This window comes from Chanodichthys erythropterus, chromosome 14 (assembly GCF_024489055.1).
Source record: "Chanodichthys erythropterus isolate Z2021 chromosome 14, ASM2448905v1, whole genome shotgun sequence".
NCBI lineage: Eukaryota > Metazoa > Chordata > Actinopteri > Cypriniformes > Xenocyprididae > Chanodichthys > Chanodichthys erythropterus.
Genome location: NC_090234.1, coordinates 6,056,162 through 6,080,249, shown reverse-complemented (window position 1 = coordinate 6,080,249; position 24,088 = coordinate 6,056,162). Strand labels below are relative to the sequence as shown.

The 24,088-nt window shown below is 39.0% G+C and overlaps 1 protein-coding gene across 1 annotated transcript; it reads right to left on the bottom strand.

Moving 5' to 3' along the window:
• Positions 1–402: 402 nt before the first annotated feature.
• usp37 (ubiquitin specific peptidase 37) lies at positions 403–23,932 on the bottom strand. The gene is made up of 24 exons (XM_067410699.1): positions 23,784–23,932; positions 21,503–21,744; positions 19,097–19,262; positions 18,904–18,998; positions 18,719–18,834; positions 18,476–18,553; positions 16,083–16,171; positions 15,905–15,998; positions 15,139–15,294; positions 14,681–14,812; positions 14,436–14,559; positions 12,938–13,143; positions 12,728–12,845; positions 10,972–11,051; positions 10,731–10,895; positions 10,612–10,659; positions 10,404–10,521; positions 8,503–8,710; positions 8,222–8,382; positions 2,933–2,993; positions 2,737–2,852; positions 2,584–2,653; positions 2,352–2,490; positions 403–541 (listed from the first exon to the last, which is right to left on the bottom strand). Exons 2-24 carry the CDS (start codon positions 21,674–21,676, stop codon positions 460–462), a joined length of 2,796 nt encoding a protein of 931 aa, XP_067266800.1. The 5' UTR covers positions 21,677–21,744; positions 23,784–23,932; the 3' UTR covers positions 403–459.
• Between the last annotated feature and the right edge of the window lie 156 nt (positions 23,933–24,088).

Sequence of the window (24,088 nt, the reverse complement as noted above, 5' to 3'; positions counted from 1 at the left end):
GAAGGAAATCTAAAATTTGCAGAGGGGAAAGAAGGGAAACAAAAGATTTCATAGAGAAACAAGCTGATTTCAAATATTTAATGCATAAAAGTTTACCAAAAGGGACTTCTCATATTAAAGGCAAACAAAAAGAAAATTAAGAGGCAACTTCTTTGATGTTGAAGCTACACCTTTTGTGAAACTCAAAATGCTTTCTATATTTCTATATTTATTTTTCTTTGCTGTTCCCCATAAACATTTCGCACCTATATGAGTTTCTAGAACATTTACCCATCTAACTGCAAGTCTACAGTAGTTCACAGAGAGAAATGGGAAAGAGAGAAGTGCCCTAAGAAGGGGTTTGTGTGTGTTTGTGTGGACGGTCTTCAGTAGCTCTGATGAAGGGTGTAGCTTTACCCTCGGCTCAGCTCAGCGATCGTAGGCAGAAGGATCCACGTGGATGATGTGATGTTGAAGCGTTTATAGCGGCTGCAGCACTGTGCGTCCGGCCTCACCGTTCCCTCCTGCCTTCTCCAGCTCGGACAGCTCCTCAAACACGTCTCTGAACACAAACACACCTCATCAGACACACACACCACCATCCTCACAACACACACTGGCACAGGAAAAAGCTGCACGGATCCAATATACTGATGCACGTGTTTATGTTCACTTGAGACATAACTGACTGTTTACCAGAATATTTTAACGCGTGTATTTGTCCGTTCAAGTGCAACAAGATGCGGAAGAGAACTCGGTTGAGTATGAGAGGCGGTTTTCTGTGAGCGCGCTTTAAATGTGTGTGCAGCACAGAAAACAGTGCGCAGGTCTTCTTGCGCTTGAATGGTTTTTAAAATCACATTAAAATGCACACATAGGAACTGATGAGAGGAATCTAAATTAATTTTGTAACAAGTGTCAGATTCCTGACCTTAAGTATTTGATTCCAGAATTGGAATCATTTTCGATTCCCAACACTATTCACAACATACACACACAAACGTGTTCCAGTGTTCTTAACCTCGTCGTAATGTTACATTTTCGGCTAGTTCTGTGTGCCTCATATAAGCAAACTGCATTTTTAGACAGAAACCTCACGGCACGCTCTCTTCTCTCTCTATATCAGTCTTAAACATCACTGTTTTTTAGATGTTTTTTTAAACATCACTTATTGTAGTATCAGAGATATACTAATATATTTTGAATTCGATTTTTTTTTATATTACCTGCTTTCATTTTAGTTAAATTGTAGTAAAGTTTTAGTAATTTTGTTGTTTCTTTTTATTAGTGTTGTTTATTACTTTTAGTTTTACATTTAGTTTTTTAGTTATCTTAGTAATTAAAAATGAGAAATGTCGTTGAAGTTTTTTTTTTTTTTTTTTTTAAATTTCAGTTAATGTTTATTTTATTAGGTAATGAAATTGTTTTCTATGGTTAAGCTTGTTAATATTTAATCTTAACGTATTTTTGGTGGCCTTAAATGTGTTATGATTGATATACTATTACATCTTACCATCTTATCTTATGTCTTTCCTGTGAAAAAAAAAAATGTCTTCCCTTAAAATAGCTTGAATGTAACTACACCCTTAATTCAATTATACGCAGATCTATGAATATGCTAATTAGCCCCGCCTCCACTCATTCGCATCAGCTCAGAGATCCACTCACTCATCTTACTGAGGTAAATGCTGAACAGTAGTATCGCTCTTTCCAACGTCAGACACATAACGGTAATTAGTCTTTTGCTTGACTATGTTATCAAACTGCTAATAATGTGTTGCTAATGTTAAACAACCCATGTTCACATTCATCTGAGAGTCAGACAGCTGCCTTCTGAAAATCAGTATCCTTACAATCACTTTGAACAACTCAGAACATCAGTGGAGAAGGGCATATAGTTCATAATTACATCGTAACATACATCATACACCCGCCATATTGCTAAATCTACATGATTTTTCATATCAACAGAAAAATATACCTGGGATAACGTTCTTTGAGACTTCGTTGCGCAGTTAGTTAATTATATGCTAAAGCCCGCCCCCACATTGATGTGATTGGTTACAAGATAGTTTGTGACGTCAGAAACACCAGTGATTTCAAACTGCGGGTTTGAGACGGTCTTTTTTTCACTGCATTTTAAGGAGAAAATACTCAGCAATAGTGTTGACTTATGAATTTGCACATGGTTTGTCTTAAAAATTTAGTAAGCCTTTGGTAAAAAATTTTTTTTAAATGTTTATATACTTTTAGTTTAGTTAGCATTTTTTGTTATTTTAGTACTTAAACGAAAATCAAAAATGTCACTGAAATGTCACGCATGTTCGGTTAGACAGGCTCAACCGATGGTGTGCGTCACTGAAGAGACTGACTTGTGCATGTAGAAAAAGATGTATCCGCTCCGGTCACGATCCCTCTGAACGGTGGACTCCTGTGTGCGCGAGACGTCCAGATCGTTGTACGTGAGCCACGACTGTTTCTTCATGTCGTACACATCACTTATGTAATGCCCTACAGGCGGAAACACAAACAGCAGCCAGTCAAACATACTGCACTTTTTCTGCAGCGCAACAACGAGAACATGAAGGTAAAATCAGCAAATACCTGATGAAGAGCTGCTGCCGATGTGACTGACCACACTGATGAGTCTGAAAGAGTTGGGAAGCTCTCCAGTCTACACAACAAACCATCACAGTCATTAAAACTACACCATGAAAACTGGCGCTTCTTAAAGCACACAGAGGGTTTGAGACGCACCTCAGCGTTCTTCTTGAGCTCTTCAGCTTCAGCCTCACTGTACTCCATATCCAGACCATCTTCATTGCCAGAGTCGTCATCAGAGCACAGCAGCTCGGGCAGAGAGTTATTGAACTCTACAATGACAGAAACACACACACGTTAACACACAAAACTCTCACTCAAAGATCATGTGACTCGATCACGTCATACTGACCTTGCAGGCTGAGCTCGGTGGCTCTCTTCAGATCATCATCTTCTCGCATCTCTCTCGCCTCCTGCACAATTAACAGATAATGTTCTCTCATTGTACAACAATCATCGTCACGATGTGTTAAGCTGTGCTGACGTCACAGATGAGCAACACTGGAAAGATACGGCTGACAAGAAGATTGTGCTGAAAAACTACAACTAAATATGTCTGTGCCACTTAACCCACAAATCAAAATAGAGGAAAGCAAAAGTGCCCCATTATGCTTTTTCAGATATTCTCTTTCCTCTAGTGTTTGTGAATGTAGTTCAAAGTGCTGATAAATTGAGGTTTGTCTCTCTAAATGAAAGAATCGATTCTGAACTGCTGAAACGAGTCGTTAGTAATTCAGTTTCACTTCCTGCTGAACATACACAGGTTTATTGCTAATTTGCATAATGTCAATGGTCTTCATTGGCTGCTGGTGAACTTTGACCCTCAAACACTGTAGTTGTATCAGAGTATAACTGTAAGCGGTCAACCAATCACAACAGACTGGGCCATCTGACCAATCAGAGCAGATGAAAAGAGCTGATGCTGCAATGATTATTATGAGGAAATTAAAGTGCTTTTGATCTTGGATGCATGTAAACCTGCTGTAGGAGATTCGAAACAAAATTAACAGCCTTTAAAATAGCATAATAGGGGCACTTTTTGCTTTAAGCCAAACGAAATTTTGATTCTTCATTAAATGACGTAATGCATAATTACCTCTAAAGTTCGGTTGTGATTCAGTTTATCAGCATATTCTACAAACATGCTGAAGACACAAATGTAATTGGAGGGAGAATTTAGACTTTACACTGACGAAAACAAAGACCAGGTTTAAAATTCACAAGATCAAGAATTGTAAAATTCAAAGCACAATCCACAACACAAACATTACATAGAGAATGTAGCACTCTTAGATGAAAAGGTTCTGTATGGAACATTAAAAGGGTTCCGTCAGATGCTTTTTCATCATTGGATCATTTCATGGATTTAGTTTGATCAGTTTTAATTCATTGTTAATTGTAATTAAGTTTCATGAATTAAACAGCTAGTAAACATTATCTCTAGAAAATGTTTTTAAAATAACCCATTAAACAAGTATTAATTATTTAAAGGAGACCTACTTTTCACAAGATGTAATTTAATGCTGCATTCCAGGCAGGTTTTTGAGCCCGTAAGTCACGACTTCAAACCACGACTCATGACTCAGTAGCATTTCAGGCAAGTCACGCCAAACTGCCTGAGTGTAAGCAAACCAGCATAGCTGACTGTATGGGGCTTATGCTCACAAAGGTGCTTACTCCTTGCTTATTTGAGGGAAACAGAGGAGGAAAAACAGCGCAGAAGCTGTACCTTTTATTTCACGTTATTTTACCGTGCTCTTGCATAAACACCGCATCCGTAGAGGCTGCCATTGTTGTTTCGCAGGCTATGTGACGTCAGAGCGTGGAACTGGGAGTACATCGATCTAGTATTAGTTCAAGGGTGGGAAGTCACGGGTTTGACTGCCGTTCCAGTGCACATTCACAACTAGAAGGTTGGCGCGTACCGTGAGTATTGAAGGAGTGGATTCTGGAATCCACTGCCACTTCAATATATATCTTTTAAATTATTAAATCCACATTTATCTTTCTGTTAGATTATTTGAATGACTTCTTCAATGTATGTTAATGTTAATGTATTTATTTTCCTTTTTCAAACACTAGAAAATAATTTTGGATGTTATCTGTACCTCTCACTGAGAGAACAGAACATGTTATCGGTATGTTTTGGGAAAGTTTCCTGCTCAGAGCAGAACTCAGATCAACTTCAGCCTTGAAGAAGCTGTGGATCATGTGTATCTGTGTATGTGTGCTAAGTGTTTTGTGAAGGTCCTTTGTACTGGTGGACAACTCTGCTTGAGACCAGCAGACGCCATGCCATGACCCCAAAAAGACATCGGTACCTTAATCCAGGGTCCCCTCGTCAACATCGTGACGAAGAGAGATATGCTTCTGACTATCTGTCCATGTGTGGAAGATTACCAAATCTGTCTATTTTTCTTAGCCAATCAGAATCACTCAACCTGAAGTAATGACGCATTTAGTTGACTCTGTTAGAGTATAATTGTTGTGGAAATGTGAATGTACGCAGAGCGGCCTACAAACTCCTTGTGAGACTTGAAGCTGGCTTCTGCTGATGAAACTGCAAACTATTCTTCATTAAATTTCTTCAATTTATTTATTTATTTATTTTTTTAACTTTGACTCCAGGTCTTTTTCAACATATCTGGTTTCAAGGGTCCTACACTGTTTATCCCCAACCAAGGGCGTAGATTTGGTTTCAACATTGGGGGGGTTGAACGTATGCTGCCTGTTTGTTTTTTTGTTTTGTTTTTTATATTAAAAAATAATAACCTGTTTTATGTGTAGTGTTATTGGATAATCTATCTATCTATCTATCTATCTATCTATCTATCTATCTATCTATCTATCTATCTATCTATCTATCTATCTATCTATCTATCTATCTATCTATCTATCTATCTATCTATCCATCTATCTATCAGAACTTTATGAAATGTATGTATAATCATTCATCAAATTCTAACATAATTTCTTTCTTTTTAGAATCACCGTTATGTTAAATATTGAAACCGCAATTAGGCGGCAGCGATTCGCTTTTTTATTGAGTGAGTCACTTAAATCGTTCATTCAGCCAATTCGTTCAAAAGTCAGATTAATTTAGGAAGAAAACAAACACCGATGTGAATATTTTTGTCATTGATCATTACAGACACTATTGAAAAATGAACAAACAAAACAGACGGCTGTTTTGGTAACTGGTTACAGTTACACTGATAGTTATGGCTACATTGTAATGGATTAGCTAGCTAAAATATGAGTGTATTACAAAACATTCTCATACCTCCTTTCTTTCTTTTTTAACGCCATACCAGCTTCAAAGGCTATATTCATGGCGAGAATAAAGTATAATTAAATCAAAGGAAGATTAAAAAAGATGTTTCAAATTTATTTCCTCTAAAAATCTTAAAACCATGCTTGGGCTCACTTGATTAAAAACCTTTTCAAAACTATCAACAGAGTAAAAACGGTTTCTCACAGGGGTAAATGTAATACAGTCTAAAAGGATATGTTTAATGGACAATGGATTTTGACAAGATGAACATTTTGGATGGTTTTCATACCTCCTTCTCAGTACATGCTTTATTCTTTTTAACGGACCAGCGGTTTAATATAGTTGGCTGGGCAGCGGTTCTCTTCATTTTTGGTGCTACTCGCGTTGTTTTGGTGAAAGAGCGAGGCGCGTTGGTTGGGCGTTACCAATCGGTTCAATGGAGGGGGAGAATATTTTTGTCTAATTTATTATGACAAACTCATATTTGAATACAAACAAAATTATTGTTACAAAATAAATGAATTCTACATATTTTTCATTTGATCTGCTGTGATTTTCATGTTGAAATATTGGGGGGGTTGTAACTGAAGCATTTGAATATTGGGGGGGGGTGACCTCCCCCCCATCCCCCCCCACAAACTACGCCCCTGTCCCCAACAGTATTAAACCAAGTTCTCTTTCGTGTGTTATTGCACTTAAAATGGTCAAACACACACAAGTTTATGTCAAAACACACAAAGTTTACATGACCAGTCGGCTATGTCTGTGAACAAACGGCAAGGAAAGAAAATGCATGTGTATATTAGATCTGTGTATTAAAGTGACAGCAGTGGAATATTCAGTACCTACTGCTGTATATGCTGCAATTATGAATCAAACAACAGAAGGAAAACTGCTCTTGATTGAATAACTTTAGTAGCTTTAATGAGAATACATTTCCCACTTGAATGCTGCTGCTAAATGTTCTGGCGGTGAGATAAACATGGCCGACTGTGTACAGCTCACTCAGGGGAGGAGCTATGCTAATAGGGCAGATTCCATCAGCAATCATGGGTGGGGCTTCTGGAACCGTTTGTTTGGAGAGACGGTTTATGATTTATGGGGATTATAAAAGAAGTGGATGGGTTTTTTGTTTTTGTTTTTTTTTTACCATTCAAGGCTGGTTGTTTACATACATGTTCAAACACCTTATAAAAGTGAATTTTGCATAATAGGTCCACTTTAAGACATTTCTCCTTACGCTGCTGGATCATAACCAGGTTTTAAGTACCGTTTCAAAATGCAAAAAGAAGAAACAGGAGCAAGAGACAAACAGAGTAGGCAATTTATTGAAAACTGCATTTAAACTCAAACAGGCTGTTCATCAGCTGATCAAAAGTTTAAGACCATAGCCTTAAAAAGCTCAAATCTGCGCACACTGTCATGATCTCCTGATGGCAAAGGCAATAAGGCTTTTTGTCTTTGAACGTGGCAAAAAATGTCTTCAAAGGCCACGTCTCCTCCCATGCCACAAACTTGCTCATTTGGAATTTGCAAGGGAGCACCAAACATGGGACACTGAAAGGTGAAAGTTTTATTCTCTGTTGAGAAATAAATTAACCTGGACGGTCCTGATGGCTTTCAACCTTACTGGCATGACAAGGAGATCCCACTGGAGAGGTTTTCTAGGCTCCATCATGATCTGGGCTGCTTTTTCCTTCAATGGGAAAAATTAAGCTTCAGGTTGTGCAGGGGCGTCAAACAGCGGCTAGCTATGTGGACATGTTGCAGCGGGTATCCCTCTTGACTGAGGGCCATCGCCTGAGCGGTAATGACTGGGTCTTTCAACAGGACAACGCTGCCGTTCACAACGCCCGCCTGATGAAGGACTTCTTCCAAGAGAATAACGTTGATCTTTTGGACCATCCTGTGTGTTCCTCTGATCTAAATCCCAGTGAGAATGTTTGGAGATAGATGGCAGGGAAGTTTACAAAAATGGACGTCAGTTCCAGACCGTGGATGCCCTTTGTGAAGTCATCTTCACCACATGGAGCAACAGTCGCATCAAGCATACCGAAACGAGTGTTTGAAGTGAGGCTAGTGGGAACGGTGGGGCTAGTTTTTTTTGGGCTATGGTCTTAAAACTTTTGATCAGCTGATGAACAGCCTGTTTGAGTTTAAATGCAGTTTTCAATAAATTGCCTACTCTCCATTTTGTCTCTTGTTCCAGTTTCTTTGAAGCAGTACTTACAACCTGGATATGATCCACTAGCGCGAAATACGAATACTTGTAATGTTTCTCCTGGTCTTAAGATTTTGTTCTATTCATATACATAATAGGTTTGTTTTCCCTGAGAGTAGTGCAGAAAGGTGTATCGTGGGCCTTACGTGTTCCTGCAGGCTCTGTGCGAGGGCCTGCTGCAGCTCCTGCTCCTCTCGCTCCTGCTCTAGACTGTACTGCTGCACCCAGTCCAGCTCTCCCTGCACTCCTTCAGGCGTCTGGTTCTCCTTATTCTCATCCATGGTCAGATCTAAAGACTCCAGAGCATCTACACAAACCAAACAAACACAGCTCGTTTTCAAAGCTGAGAATATACACAATGCTGCATGTCGTCATGAGGTCTACTGGCATTAAATCTAGTTAACATGCATTAGTTAGAGTTGCGTACCTGCAGGCTGTTTATCTCCATCCAGCAGGTCCAAATGATGAGTCAGGTCCTGTCCGTCAGCATCTCCAAACCCCGTGTCGGGGCTGCTGGTCGGCTCGTCATCAGGGCATCCGGACAGACTGGTGTCGTGTCGACTCATCTCCAGCACAGCTGCCAGCATCTCATCATCGTTGATGGCGTTAAACTCGGAGTGTTCACTGTGCTGCACCTGAGGGGGAAAAGGAGGTTAGATGAGGAGAGCAATTTGATCCGATTCATTTTGACGAATATTTAAATACATGCACTCCTGTTCAAAAGTTTGGGGTCAGTAAGAATTTTCCTTTGTAATTGGCTGCTTCACTTCCCACAACCACTTTAAGCGGTCGACCAACCACAACAGACTGGACCATCTGACCAATCAGAGCAGACCCATCACAACAGACTGGGTTGTAAGCGCTCAAGAGCATGCATAAAGCTTGCAGCAGCACAACCAGCAAACATGATTATGAATGTGGCATGAAAAAAAAAAAAAAAAAACAGAAGGAGACTGTCTGAACATTTTAATAACTTTTTGATAAACTAGTTTTGTGTGTTTTCGGCTGCAATGAAGTCGTCAACTATGCTGACTCGTCATCTCCGCAGTTGTGGACACGCCACGTTTCATACGGATTACATTATCTGAGAATATGCGTTTTAGAATGGTTCATTTATAAGTAGACATTTCAAGTTTTCCATAAATATATTTCTCATATCTGTGAGGCAAGTATATGGTGAGTTTTGGTTCATTTTTAGACACGTTTAAGTTCACTTGAGACTGAGACGGCAGAAAGCTCATCCTGTTTGTTTTCATTATTTTACAAAAGCACAATATTTTGTTATTTTGAGTTTACAGAAATAAAAGCAAACCATTTATAGTTTCAAATGTTGCATTATTCTTATCTTTATGACCAAAAATGATTTATTTTAAGTTGATCGCATCGGCGATATAATGATAGGCGAATGTTTGGCTATTAATGATCTGTCCATCACAGACTGCGTGATTTCTACCCTTCATGTGGAGTGTTTTTTTTTTGACTAATACCAATTTTGGTCGACTAAGCCTCTTCTCGTCGACTAATTATTAGTCGACTATTAGGGGGTAGCCCTACACATGGTAAAAATTTTCAAATATTTCTGTGGTACAAATATTCATATCGCAGACAAAAGTTTATAGTTGGGATATAAACACTGATGTCTACGGTAGTGATCGAAATAAAGCAAATCACCTTTTGAAAGTAACATGATGCTTCAAATAACGATTATATCAATTACATCATTACACTAGTAGGTTGCAACAAGTGATCGTAAAAAAATCGTGTCATTGAAACTTTAATTTTAAGAGATTCATTCAAAAATGCTGATTTATCCAGTAATTAAACATGTCTGAAACAAGTAAACATGTTTGAATCATTTGTTCAAACAGTTTTTAAAAAAAATAACATTGTAATTAATTAAAAATTTTTTAAATAGACTGCAGCAATTAACATCTTGTCAGAACCTGCAATGAATTACATGATCATGTTATTTTGTTTAGCGGTCTCTTCAGAATTGTGGGAGAATTGTGATCTCTGTTCAAAAGCAAAAAAATTGTGATTCTCAATTTCACCAGAATCATGCAGCTCTACCATCAGGCAGTCCTTATTTTTTCGAGCCCTGCACACAAACATTTTCACGAAAATATGAAGCAGGTCTTAATCTACAATTTGCCATTTTAAACACTAGCATGTCTGTTTTACACGTTACAACACATGATCTATACTGCTTGTGACATGACAGCTTTGAGGACTGTAGTTTATTGCAAAAATGTAGAGCATTTAATTTGATTCACAAACACCATGTGGACTGATTCGAGCACTTCATTATGAATCACAAGTTCCGCTCACCTCTTCTGTCCTGTCATCTTCTAAATGATGTCTGCGAGCAACTTTTCTGACGAGCTCCTCCTCACTATCAGAGTCGCACAACACACTGCCCGAGCTCTCTGGCTTTTGAGAACCTTTCCTGTGAACCACCCGTTTAAAGCACATGAGTGTGAACACATCAAGACTAAATATAATCTTAGCATACACATCATCAGGGAGGCGTTCTCACCGTAGTGTCGAAGAGTTGACAGACTGCGACGTCTTCAGAGTCCTGGAGCTGAAACGAGACGAGCCGTTAGCAGGAGTGAAGAGCACTACACTAAATGACAGTAAGAGAGCGAGGCTTACAGGGCCGTCTGTGCGCTCCAGCCGAGGCTGAGAGGGGGGCGTGTGACCTCTGTGCAGTGGGACAACAGCGTCAGATACTTGGGGATGAGGACTTGTTGGCCCAGTTTGCTGTTTAAAGACAGCTGAGTGTTGTAGCTGTAGCGTTTGAGGTGAAGAATGAGCACCCTGCAGAGAGACAGTCATTCAGATGTTTGTTTTCAGTCGAACACAGCTCAAAGCTAAAGAGCGCGTTAATACCAACCTGGGAAGCCGGCTAAATTTGTGAGAGACGGTTGCTGCTTTTCCACAGCATTTTTCACAGGAATACTCAATCTCCTCCATCTACAAACACAAAGTCAGCAGGTCATGAAACTCACTATCAATAAGAATAAAAATAATAAAAGAATAGAATACAAAGGGAGAAGGGACTGCCAGTGGAAAAAGATAGATGTTGGAGGCAACCCAGTGAGTACTAAAATGCCACTTTAGTCATTGTTTGTTTAGTCTAGGGCTGGGCAAAAACTTTGATTTCCCAATTATACTCTATTCTCATTTTTACAAACCGATATCGATTCTTAATTCCAAGAATCGATTAGTCTATCCTGTTTTCATTTGATGAATGAACGGAACATTGTAGCGTGTCTCCCATCAAATAAATCGCAATAAGTTGTGCTATCTTCTTTGTTACTTTTAAAATATGAAACCGTCTCAGATTTCAAATTCTGTCAATTTCATTACAAAATTCAAAAATAAATACCGTTTTGGCGCCGTTTAGTATGGCATGACAGATCGCTGTAGTGTCTCAGTTCAAGAGAAGGGACAATAAACTGATCATCTACTCCGCTTTAATACCAATTACAACACAAAATAAAATGAATTAACATCTGAAGGTATGTTAAAAGATACAGTACAATGTACCGAAATCCATCCCCTGGTTTTCAAAGACATGGCTTAATCAAGTCCCAGACTTAAGCTCATATTTGCATGGTTTTAACTGAAAGTAATTTGCACTTAAAATATGTCAGTGCCATTGTTTTGTCTCAAGATGCACACCAACGTTTCTTTATGAGGCACGTTTATAAAAGCTACTTAAATGTCCTAATTGAACTGAAGCCTAATCCTGGCTTAATCTAAGCCCTGTCTGTGGAACTGGGCCCATGTCTCATGTAATCGGTTAGGGTTTCAACCACTGAAAGGCATCAATAAAACAGCTTGTAAACGATGTCACATTTACCCCAGAACAAACATTCAGTGACTATTCAAACTCGTTAGTCAGCTAGAAAAAGAAACTCTAGAGAGGAGGAGCTAAATATATGCACCATATTACATATTCATTATAATTTTGTGTTCTTCAATATTCAATGCATGTTTGAATAAATCTGCAATGTTTTTATAACAGCCACCATTTAAATGTTTATATTTCAAAAGACGAATTAGAGTACAGATATAATTGTGACTGTAAAGTCAGTATTATAACTTTATAATAATAAAACCTTTTGAAATGTATGTTTGTATACAAATCAGTTAATTTTAACCTTCAATATTATAGTAATGTATTACCAACTGACTCCCATGTATAATTTGCAACATTAGTTGAGTTTTTTTTTCCCTTGAAAATATTTGCAATGTACTGTACCAGCTATATATTTAAAATAAACTATATTGAATCAAAATCAATTTGTGAAATTTGTCTCAATCCCAGTCGTTAAAGATGGCAAGCGACAGTTATTAGGGAAGCAACGTGTAGTCTGACGTATTTCTTGTCTATGAGATTACAAGAATTTAGGAGTCAAAATCACATAATCCGACAGTGACTATCGTAACACAAAAATATAGTATAGTCTGAACCTGGCATTACTAAAACAGTCTGTTCTTGAGCGACAAAGTCAGTTTTATGTAACAACAGCACCTCTGGGCATGTGACCAAAAGCACAAAACTTATTTGTCAGTCTTGTGCATACAGTCCTTTAATGTTTTGGTCATTCACATCTGACAGCAGGCAAGATGTAGAGGCTCACCCTGAAAAAGAGGTCCAGAGAATCCTGTATGGATCTCATAGGGAGTGTTTTCTTCCTGCGAGGAAGGTCGATGGACAGATCATTGAACTGCTCACGCTTCGTCACCACCTCTCCACAGCTGCTCGCCAGAGGAAGAGAGGACTGAGTCAGTATGATTAAAAAAAACACACAACACATGGCTGATTGCTTTATTAAACGCTGCCAACTCACCTTTTACATGTTATGGTGTGCTGCACTTCAAACTCCATGTTGACGGTTACAGGGCAGGTGTAAATGCGTGAGGTGTCAACTTCCTCAGCTAACCGCGCGCTCTGTGGCTCGTCCCAGGCCGAGGGCTCGTTCTTCCAGCTTTTGTTGATCTTCTCCACATCCTCCTTCAGCTGGTCCAGACACTGACTCAGGAACTCATGGGCATCCTGGGCAAAAACAGCTGATTGGCACTTGCATCAAATGAACATTATTCATTGTGTGCACAGCTCACACCAAGAACAGCAACTATATCACCATCCACAGCAACTGACGATAATGTTTTGTTTACTGTAAGAACGCTGCAGTTTCATCATCTGCCACTTTAAATGCTTAAGCTCTTTAATGTCGGATGGATACTGATTGTCAATGTTTTTATGGTTCATCAGCTGGAAAAACTTATCAAAGTGACTTCAACAATACCAGTGTTTCCCCACTGATTAACTAGACTCTAGCCACAGTCTAATCTGTGCCGCCAGTGTTTCATAATGTACAGAAAATATTTTAAAACTTCTCATAACATAAAAGGTCTCTAACGTCGTTTTGCATCATTATGCATCATTGCTTAGGCAAAGTATCTCTCAAACGCACTAAAATCAAATGCACAATATGGCTTTGTGCCCTTATCAAATCACAAAAGACTAAAATTTAATTAAATAAGTATATAGTCTGATTGTGCTGCGCGTTTCAAAGCCAAGTGTGCACTTTACTCACGTAATCAGCTCATGATCCAGTGTTTTCCACTGCTCAGTTCACAGTGAATAAACTTAATCTCTGCATGTGCTGAGTTTAGCGTGCATTTGGGAATGTAGCGGCCACCAATTCCGCATTATTTTCAAACATTTTGTGTGAAGATGATTACAGCATTTCACTAGATTTGTAACGAAATGCGATTGTAAACCTTGTCACAGAAACAGTAGTTTTCCACCAAAATAAAATCTGAGGTTTATCTCTTGCAAGTGAAGAAATCAGGACAAATGTATTATAATTTTCCTACTGTAGTGTAAAGTAAATACTTATAAAATATTCATTTTAATTTATTTTAGACTGCATTTGTTTCACAATATATGGCTATTACAATCATAGGAACAATAATATAAAATTATTAAATTCTAATTGTTTGGCTTTCTAAAACACCAGTGTGAATGTAATGTAGATTGAGATGCTATATCACAACATAAAAAAACAAAAACAAAAAGAGGGTTGAGTCCACTTTAAAGTTCAGGTACTAGTCAATTAACTTTTTTCATTTCAATTTGTGCACTCAACATGGGTTGGAGCTGTTAATTTTATAAAAAAATTAAGTCAAACAAAAAAAAACTGAGGGAAACACTGAATATTATTTCTCTATGTTTTAGATAGGCTATGGACTTTGTTTTAACTCTCACAATTAGAAACATTACAATTGTAATAATCGTCCTTGGTGTGAACAGGCCTGAACTAGAAATGTGATGAGTCTTACATTCTGCATGTAACCAGAGAAACGCTCAGCTGTTGAGGAAATGGCGTTCTTCACTCGCCGTAGAAGATCTTTCTTCACTTCTGGAGGAGAAACGTCTTTCTTAGCCAGCAGATGAGCAAAACGCCTTCATATGGAAACAAGAGCAAAACATCAATATGCTTGTTAGACAGTGTATAAACGTTTTTCCATTTTTTGTGAATTCTTAGGATTGCGTCAAAGGGAAAAACACCCCAGCATAAGCGTACTTCAGAAGGGCGTTGACGGGGACCCTCTTCCACTGGATGCCCTGCTTCAACAGGTCGTTTGAGAACGAGGGCAGGCTGAAGAGTGACTGCAGTATGGCGTTCATATAACACGTGTTCCCAAGATTAGAGAATCTAAAGGAGAATCAAACAATAGCCATGTCAACTTTTGCCTGCTGCAGCCTGCTTTCTTATTAACAGGTGTGCCGTCAGTACTGGTGTTCGACAGATGTGGACTGTTTGAAGAAGTCTGAGATTTTTTTGTTTTGGCATGTCTTTCTGACACAGAAGGCTGATCCGCGCTACCCCTGTGCGCATTTTGGTGCTAGAAACTTAGTGTGTGAAATGTTTTTTCCCCCAAAACTGAAAACATGGAATTTGTGGGAAAAAGCAATTTTTGGTTAAGGGGTAAATCAACTGTGTTTGACAGAGCCCTTTGTTAGCGAGTCACAGACACTCACCCTTGCAGTGGAGGTTGAGGCTGGGCCAGTGTAGATGGTCTTGGTTTGTTCCAGCCACCGTAGTCCAAAGTTGGGCGTACTTTTTTAAAGGGAGTTGAGTGATTGGGTAACATTAGGCTTCTTTTGGCAGACGGACACTGGCCTGTACTGCTGGGCCTGAAAATTAAGATTTAGGGAGCATAAGGTCAGATCTCACTCTGACAGCCGCAAGACCAGCCGAATGCTGTGAGTGTGTGTTAGAAATCAGGAATGGTGAGAGAACATTGTGCTTGGTACGTTTTTTGTCTTCAAACCAAACTAGGGTCTTCAGCCAACAAAGTTTAAATCCTGTCTGGCTGGAGCGCTTCCCATAATGTTTACGCATTAGGTTGATAGGTGGAGAGTAGACTTCTTTAGTGAAAGTTTGAATGCATTCGACCACACAAGTGTTTACACTATGAAAGCGATCTGGTCAAATGCATTTTGAAAGTGGACAAGCTCAAAACATTTTACACCCAGTTTACACCTGTATTTAGTGCCGTCCACTTCTGATCTGATTGACTGAAACAAATCTTAATATCAGGTGGAAACAGGGCAAAAAGTCTCAAAAACCTGAGAAATCAAACCAGTTCTTAGTTGGAGTTAGACATAACTAATGGATTAAAACCTGTGGATTCAAACTGATAAAACTTTATGTGCTTGTTCTTTTAATCAATTTGTTTGTGAACTGAACTACACTGGTCACTCTGTCTGCTCAGTAACTGAAGACAACACACAGGCTTTTTACCTGTCCAGAAATGAATGGGTTTGTGTGTAGTCTTTACTTCCTGTTCTGCTCCCATAAAAGGATGTTGGCTGGAGAGGAGCAGGAGTGTGTGGAGCTGAGGAAATAAAGCAATGAGCACATGTAAGAAACCTGAGGAGAAGCGGTTAAAGTAGATAAACCGCGAGGAGGTAGTACTGACCAGACGCTCTGTTCTCCTCCGACTGCTTGAGCTTCTCTTTGCAGCTGAGCAGGAACTTTCTGGAGGAGTCTGTGATGGCCTTATTGTTGCTGAAAACCAGCAGAGAAATAAAGTTTATTCTCATTTAAGTACAAAACATTTTTAATGTTTGGAAATAAGTCTCATGTTCACCAAGTCTGCATTTGATCAAAATGAGTAAAAACTAAAATATTAGTATAATTTATAGTAACGTTCTTGTATGTGAAAATATATTTTAAAATTTAATATATTCCTGTTGCTGAATAGACAAGGAGGTACCGTGTCTATTAATGGGTAAAGCTACAGTAACGTCTTCAGCTAGTCAGCTTGAGATCATTTCCCTCTAAACTGGTTATATCTCTTAAGTAGGGGTGCAACGGATCAAAAAACTCACGGTTCGGATCGTTTCTCGGATCAGAGTCACGGATCGGATCATTTTTCGGGTCAGCAAAAACAAAGACAAGACAAATAAACATAAGTTTTGTCTTTTTGTTTATTAACACTTTTAAATTATTAAATTAAAATATATAAATATATAAAAAAATATATAAAATGTGATGAAGTGAGCGGTTATCGTCACATAGCTCTCCGTTCCCCTGGACGTCCACCCGTCTGTCGTGAGCGCAACAGAGGATGCTCGGGATAGTTCATCCACAACTTTTTTCTTCTCCTGCTCATAAAGATCTGGCACAATATTTTCGCTGAAGTGGGTGCGCGACGGGATGTTGTAACGTGGCTCAAGCACTTTCAGCATGTATTTAAAGCCCTCGTTTTGCACAACCGAATATGGCCTCATGTCTGCACCTATAAACACACCGATAGCGTTTGTGATGGCTTTAGCCCGGTCTGATTGTGCAACAAGGGGCTGCTTAAATGCTGCGGTGATAAGCGGTTGTTCAGCAGCCTTCGTTTTCACTCCTGTCAGTGAAACACCGGTGTGATGTCGCTTCAAATGCGTGGCCATGCTTGATGTGTTTCCACTGTGATATGGCTTTCTTGTGCCACAGTGCCTACACACCGTCACGGTTTTATCCACTAACCTCTTTCCTTCATCATTATATTTGACAGGGAAGCCAAAATGCTCCCATACAGGGGGTTTAAATGACGCGGGGCAAGCTCCTCCGTTCCTCCGCTCGCCATGACCACGCTGTGTGTGGACTGAATATGCGCACAACTTTTTTTTTCATAAATCAATCCGCGGATCACGTGTGTGCCGAACCGAAGATATTGATCCGAACGGATCACGGATCAATGATGATCCGTTGCACCACTACTCTTAAGCCTAGTAGTGAATGATTTGTCAGCAGTAGGATAACCATTAGGGATGCCCTCTAATTGTCGACGAGAAAAAGGCTTAGTTGAACAAAACTGGTAAAACTGGTATTTTAATGTTATTTTTAAAGTGATGATTTGTAAAACAAAAGTTTGAAGAAAAGCTAACACTTTTAGGCAAACAAAACTTTAAAAAGAAAAGAAAAAAAAGACATGAAATAACCACTAGATGGTGGCAGAGAAGCACTTATTGACTCCCTAATATATGGAAAAGTCTCATGAAAAACAAAAAATTATAAAGTTGTGACTGAACTACACAGAAGGCAAGTATAGAGCATTCCTTTTATAATCAATGAAGCTGATAGTCAGTTTAGTACAGTACATTTAATGTGCCGAATATTTACATTCTTTCCTATAAAATGTTTTTGTATGCTACTGTTAATAAGTTAATTTTATCTGCTTCTCAATTCAAGCTCAGTGATTTAATGTCAAATTTCCAATGAATAAATGTTTATTTAATAACTGCACTTATTAATGTAAAACAATAGAAATGTGATTAAATTACCTTTATAATAATAAAAAAAAAAAAAAAAAAAAACAGCGCCACCTTCTGTAGAACTTAGAGGCACCAGCACCACTGCTCTCAAATGTTAGTCTGGAGCCCTGGCTGACTAGGCTGTATATGCGATTAAAGGCACATTATTATGATTTATTTTTAATTATTATAAATGTGTGATTACTCAACTAACCACTTAAATGAACGACTACTAGTCGACTAGAAAAATCTTTAGTCAAGGGCGGTCTTAACCATTTTCATCCGCAGTCTCGCAGAGCTGAAGCACAACCAAAACCATTTTACTGCAAAACGCATGCAATTTTGTTTTCCAACTGCTAGAGGGACAAAACTTAGTGTATGTTTAATAATATATTGTATGTGATGTGCTACAATTTTCAAAACTAATAGTGTGTGCATGTTTAAGATTGATAAGACCGATGTGTGATGCAACCACATTTCATAATCTGTTAGTATTTAAAAAGACCAGCTTTACTTCTGCACAGTAGTGTCACAAAATGACTCAAGTTTACACAAAGAAGACATGTACCTGGAAGAGTCGTTCTCTTTGGGATAGTCCTCAGTCAGATCACCATCAGAGTTCATCAGCCTCTTCCTCTTCTCACTCCTACAGGACAGCAGGTTCTTTTAGTTGTGCTCAAGGCTATTAGTATGCTTCTCACATTAACAAAACTTCAAGTGAAATACAACATGTCACTGAGCAAGAAGAGTACACACTTTCTAGAGACACTGTACCCAAATCTAAAGGCACTGGCAGGGTAAATTTGCACACCTGTTCTCAGAGAGCCCGTTGCGGCCAGGTGTGGACGTGACCCGACTGGGACTCCCGAGAGGCTTTCGGGGTGTGCTGTCCTCTCTGCTGTCAAGACTGGGACGTCTCGGTGTGGTCTGAAGGAAAGAACAGGTCAGTCATATAACATTTAGTAAAGAGTTTGTGAGCTTGTGATGCTGCGCTACCTGTTTATCTGATGGAGAAAGGCCAGAGTCGTTCTGTGCTGCGCGATTCCCAAGAACTAATCCAAAACTGGCACTTCCCTGGTTTGTCTTTAAAACTAAAGATCAAAAACAACAAACACAAGAGTTAATGTGACTTGAAAAAGAATGGATAGTGATGTGACGACTAGAAGACGTAACAGGCAAAGAAACATACCTGCTGGTTTACCGAGCCTGACTTTTTCAAGGTAATCCTTCATTTTTTTTGCAACCATCATGGTCAGTTTGTCCATCATGACAACACTTGAGTCTTTCAGAGTCAAAGTCACACGGTTTGGGCCTTGCATTTGGTACCATGACACCTGCTTTACATTGTGATTCAGCTGTAATAAAATATACAAAATGAGTTTAAGTAGCATTCAGAAAAATACATTTCATGCTCATGTCTTAAAATTACACTGCTTATCTCTGAGGAAAAACTTAGTTGTTTCTTAACCCAAATTTCTAAAGCAGGGCTCCAGACTAACATTTGAGAGCAGTGGCGCTGGTTCCACCAAGTTCTGCAGAAGGTGACGCCACCACCACATTTAGTAGCACTGATTTTTAAATTGTTTTTTTTTTTTTCTTTTTGAAGAATACAAAACTGCAGTCTGGTGGAAGCACTTGCAAGCCAATCATGTGCATTTATAAAGCGTATATATATATTTTTTTTTCAGAAAATGACAGATCGTTTCACTAGATAAGACCCTTATTTCTCATCTGGTATCGTTTAAAGCTGCACTGAAACTGTAATTTTGACCTTCAACCGTTTGGTGCCCAGTGAAGTCCACTATAAGGAGAAAAATCCTGGAATGTTTTCATCAAAAACCTTAATTTCTTTTCAACTGAAGAAAGAAGGACATGAACATCTTGGATGACATGGGGGTGAGTAAATTATCAGGAAATTTTTATTTGAAAGTGGACTAATCCTTTAACGCCCTCTGTGTTTACTTCCGTATGACAGCACGCGACGTGTGTTGCCAAGTTTCCTGCAGAATTGGGTCTTTTCCCCACTGTTGCCGCAGGTTTTCTCAACTCCGTGGGTTGAGGCGCCCACACTAACATGAAATTTAACCCCCGGATCGTGATTTCTACCGGGATATCCCATGGAACGTGATTGGGCTAGTTTTAGTTTTGAGAAGCAATTGAGTGGATTGTGTGGTAAAAATCTGGCAACCCTGTTTGTATCGTTCTTTTGTGAATGCAAGTCAGTTCAGAACAATGATCTGTTCACACTGGATATCTTATATTGGCCACATTTAAAATAAAAATAATAATTATATAATAAATATTTTATATATATATATATATATTAAAAAAAAACACTAATGTTCTGAATTAATAAGTGCAGTTACTAATATTGCGTTTATTAATTGGAAATTTGGAAGTAAATCACTGAGCTTAAATTGGCATGCAGATAAAATTAACAGTAATGTGCAAAAACGTTTGTATAAGGAAAAAATTTAATATTCTACTCTTATTAAATGTACTATACTGACCTGACTGACAGCTTCAGTGATTATAAAAGGAACGCTCTATACTTGCCTTCTGTGTAATTCAGTCACAACTTAAATAAGTTTTTGTTTTTCATGAGACTTTACCATATATTAGAGAGTCAATAAATGCTCCATCTAGTGGTTATTTCATGTCTTTTAAGTTTTGTTTGACTGAAGTGTAGGTTTTCCTTCATCTTTGAACTTTTAGTTTTACAAATCACCACATTAAAAACAACATTAAAATTGGATCATATTTGGAGCTTTTAAGTGCTGGAAAAAGTGTGAAGCAGTTTAAAAAGTCCTTGAAAAGTGCTTGAATTTCATGAACCCTGGAATGAATGTAAAAGCATTTGAGTATTTCTGCCACAACACCATAGTTTCAGTAAGCATTACTACATTAAAACCATGGTGATTTGTACACTGGGAAGCCTTAACTTGTTCGTTCATGGCACAGTGTTCGTCCTGGTTTCCACGCCAGTGCTATTTGATCGGGTATCTGTGGTTTATAGCAGAGAATATAATAAAGAATATAATAAAGATGCTTCCCACTAGATCTCACAGCGATGTTATTAATTTTTCATTGAATTCAAACACTTTCACTGGATCTCCAGCGGCGTGTGTAGTAAGCAGTGTCACGTGATCGAGATCGGCGCCGTCTATTATTTCTCAGTGCTGATAAATGGTCCGCGCTGTTTTATTTCACTTTCATTTGCCGTTTCTCGTATGAAACAAATGGCAGCTCTTATCAGTTGAGCAATGTGGTGGTCACACCAGCGCAACCTCTAATAAAATTCAGTCGCACTAGCAAAACAAAAAAAGATTGCGAAATGCGACCATTTAGTCTCAGTCTGGAGCCCTGCTCTGAATAAAACATAGCCGTTTTTCCTCTATCCTAGGATTAGATTAGTTCACTTTCAAATAAAATTTCCTGATAATTTACTCACCCATGTCATCCAAGATGTTCATGTCTTTCTTCAGTCGAAAAGAAATGAAGGTTTTTGATGAAAGACATGAACATCTTGGATGACATGGGGGTGAGTAAATTATCAGGAAAAGTTTATTTGAAAGGAAAAGACAGACTCCTGCACCTGAAACATCCTCGGAGCACCGCCGCTGTTGAACTTCACTATCAGGTTTATTTTGTTGTCTCTCTCGTGGATTTCAAAGACGCCCTCTCTCCATTTGGTGGTCCCCAGCTCGCCACATCTGATGCGGATGCGGACAGCGCCGCCGCTGGTCAGCTTGGGCACTGCGACAGCCATGAGTGCGAGAGGCGCTCAAACTCCGGCTCTGGGCGAGCAGATGCGGCCAGTGATCTTCAACAAAAGCCCTGACGAAAGACCACAGACAATGAGCAATGTGGAAAAGCACGATGTAAATATTGCATCCATTTAATAACGTCACACTATAACTGGCAGCGAATCAAGAAAAACACTATTTTGATCCTGTATGTTTCATGCTACACATCTGTTTTGAAGGAGACAATGTATATAGACACATTAAACAGTGACTCAAAGTCACACGTGTGAACCTATCAAACATAAGTGACATTTAACAATCTGTCTGCAGCAATAACAACACATCAGGCATTTAAAAGCACTCACAGATACCTTTAGACAAAATAAATCTGCATTAAAGTGTTAAAAGTCTTGTATCTAAATCTTTACAGATATACCACATGATACAAAATGTACATCATGTAATAGTATCTTTAAAAGCCTTGAGCTTAAAGGATTAGTCCACTTTCAAATTAAAATTTCCTGATAATTTACTCACCCCCATGTCATCCAAGATGTCCATGTCCTTTCTTCAGTCGAAAAGAAATTAAGGTCTTTGATGAAAACATTCCAGGATTTTTCTCCTTATAATGGACTTCAATGGAGCCCAAACGGTTGAAGGTCAAAATTACAGTTTCAGTGCAGCTTCAAAGCGTTCTACACGGTCCCAGACGAGGAATAAAGGTCTTATGTAGAGAATTTTCAAAAAAAAAAAAAATTTTTTTAAGTTTTATAAATTAACCATTAATTCTCATCTTGAACTAGCTCTCTTCTTCTCCAATAGAATTACAGCAGTGTAGACACTGCCAAGTGTATTACTGCCCTCCACAGGCCAAAGTTTGAACTAAATTGTCACATATAATATGCTAGTGCAAGTATATAACAATTAGTTCAAACTTTGACCTGTGGAGGGCAGTAATACACTTAGCAGCATCTACACTGCTGTAATTCAATCGGTGCGTTCACACCAGACGCGAATGGAGCATTAAGCACGACTGATTTACATGTTAAGTCAATGCAAAGATGCAAATAGACATCCTGCGGTGCTATACACGCGAATCAAGCATTTCAGGCGTTTGACACGCATAACACACGAATTGCGCAAGTTGAAAAAAATCTGGACTTTGGCGAAAATTCACGCCACGCAGGAGCTTGCCCTAGTAGTGACGTGACGGAGCGAGCAGAGGCAGAAATACAAAACAACATGGAGGACGCGTGCGAGTAAACTCAAAATGTTCAAGCGCCCAACTACACGCGAATAGTGCGATTTATTTGTGCAAGTTGCGTCTGGTGTGAACGCCCCATAATAGAGAAGTTGTTTAAGAGGAGCATGAGCTAGTTCAAGATGAGCATTTATGGTTAAAACGTATATAATTTTTGTTTTTGTGTGATTTTGTCGCTATATAAGACACTTGTTCCTCGTCTGGTATCGTTTAAAGCTCTTTGAAGCTGCACTGAAACTGTAATTTTGACCTTCAACCGTTTGGGCTCCATTGAAGTCCACTATAAAGGAGAAACATTTTGGAATGTTTTCATCAAAAACCTTAATTTCTCTTCGACTGAAGAAAGAAAGACATGAACATCTTGGATGACATGGGGATGAGTAAATTATCAGGAAAATTTTATTTGAAAGTGAACTAATCCTTTAACTATGGCAAACTTCTGACATTTAAAGTGAACTGACAAAGGTCAAAACGATGCCTAAAGCTCTCCCTGATGAGATCTGATCATAAAGAGCCAGAGGACCCGCATGTCTACAGAAGTTACAGTGAGTAAAGGTAAAAGTAAACAAACGCATCGCGTCAGGACATTGCGCGCGCTTTAAATCAACCAACTTGACTAGCTTCCTGAGGGAGCGCGCACACTTCACGCGTTCACGTTCGCGCCTTGAAACACAGTAACACTCGTGTGTTTCGCTGAAACTGGTCTTTATTGTGCAGTACACTGTGAAATAATGACACACGCGTCATATCCACACGCAGCTAATTAACTAGCATTAGCAGCCCAGGCCGTGTGACAGGCTTGGCTCCGCTAACTGACCATTCTGATAAAAACCCGGGCAAATTCATCGCGTAAACCGCATATCGTTTACCTGCGGGAGGGTAATTCCTTAAAGAAAGCGATGGAGAATGAATATATCCTCTCAATGTGGCTCACTGTCAGTGTGTGAGTTTTGCCGGCTATGATGATGTTATCTGCGCTCGAGTCCCACGAGCAGCCGATGATGGCGGGAATGTGAAAATTTAGAGCGGAAATGGGAGGTGAGAAGAGGCGCATGAACTCACGCGAGATTGCGCGGGATTTCGTGAATACAAATTTTGTGAGAATTATCGAATTAAATATGCGTGGATAACAACCTAAAGGTTATCGGATTGCTACGAAACCGAAAAAATATTA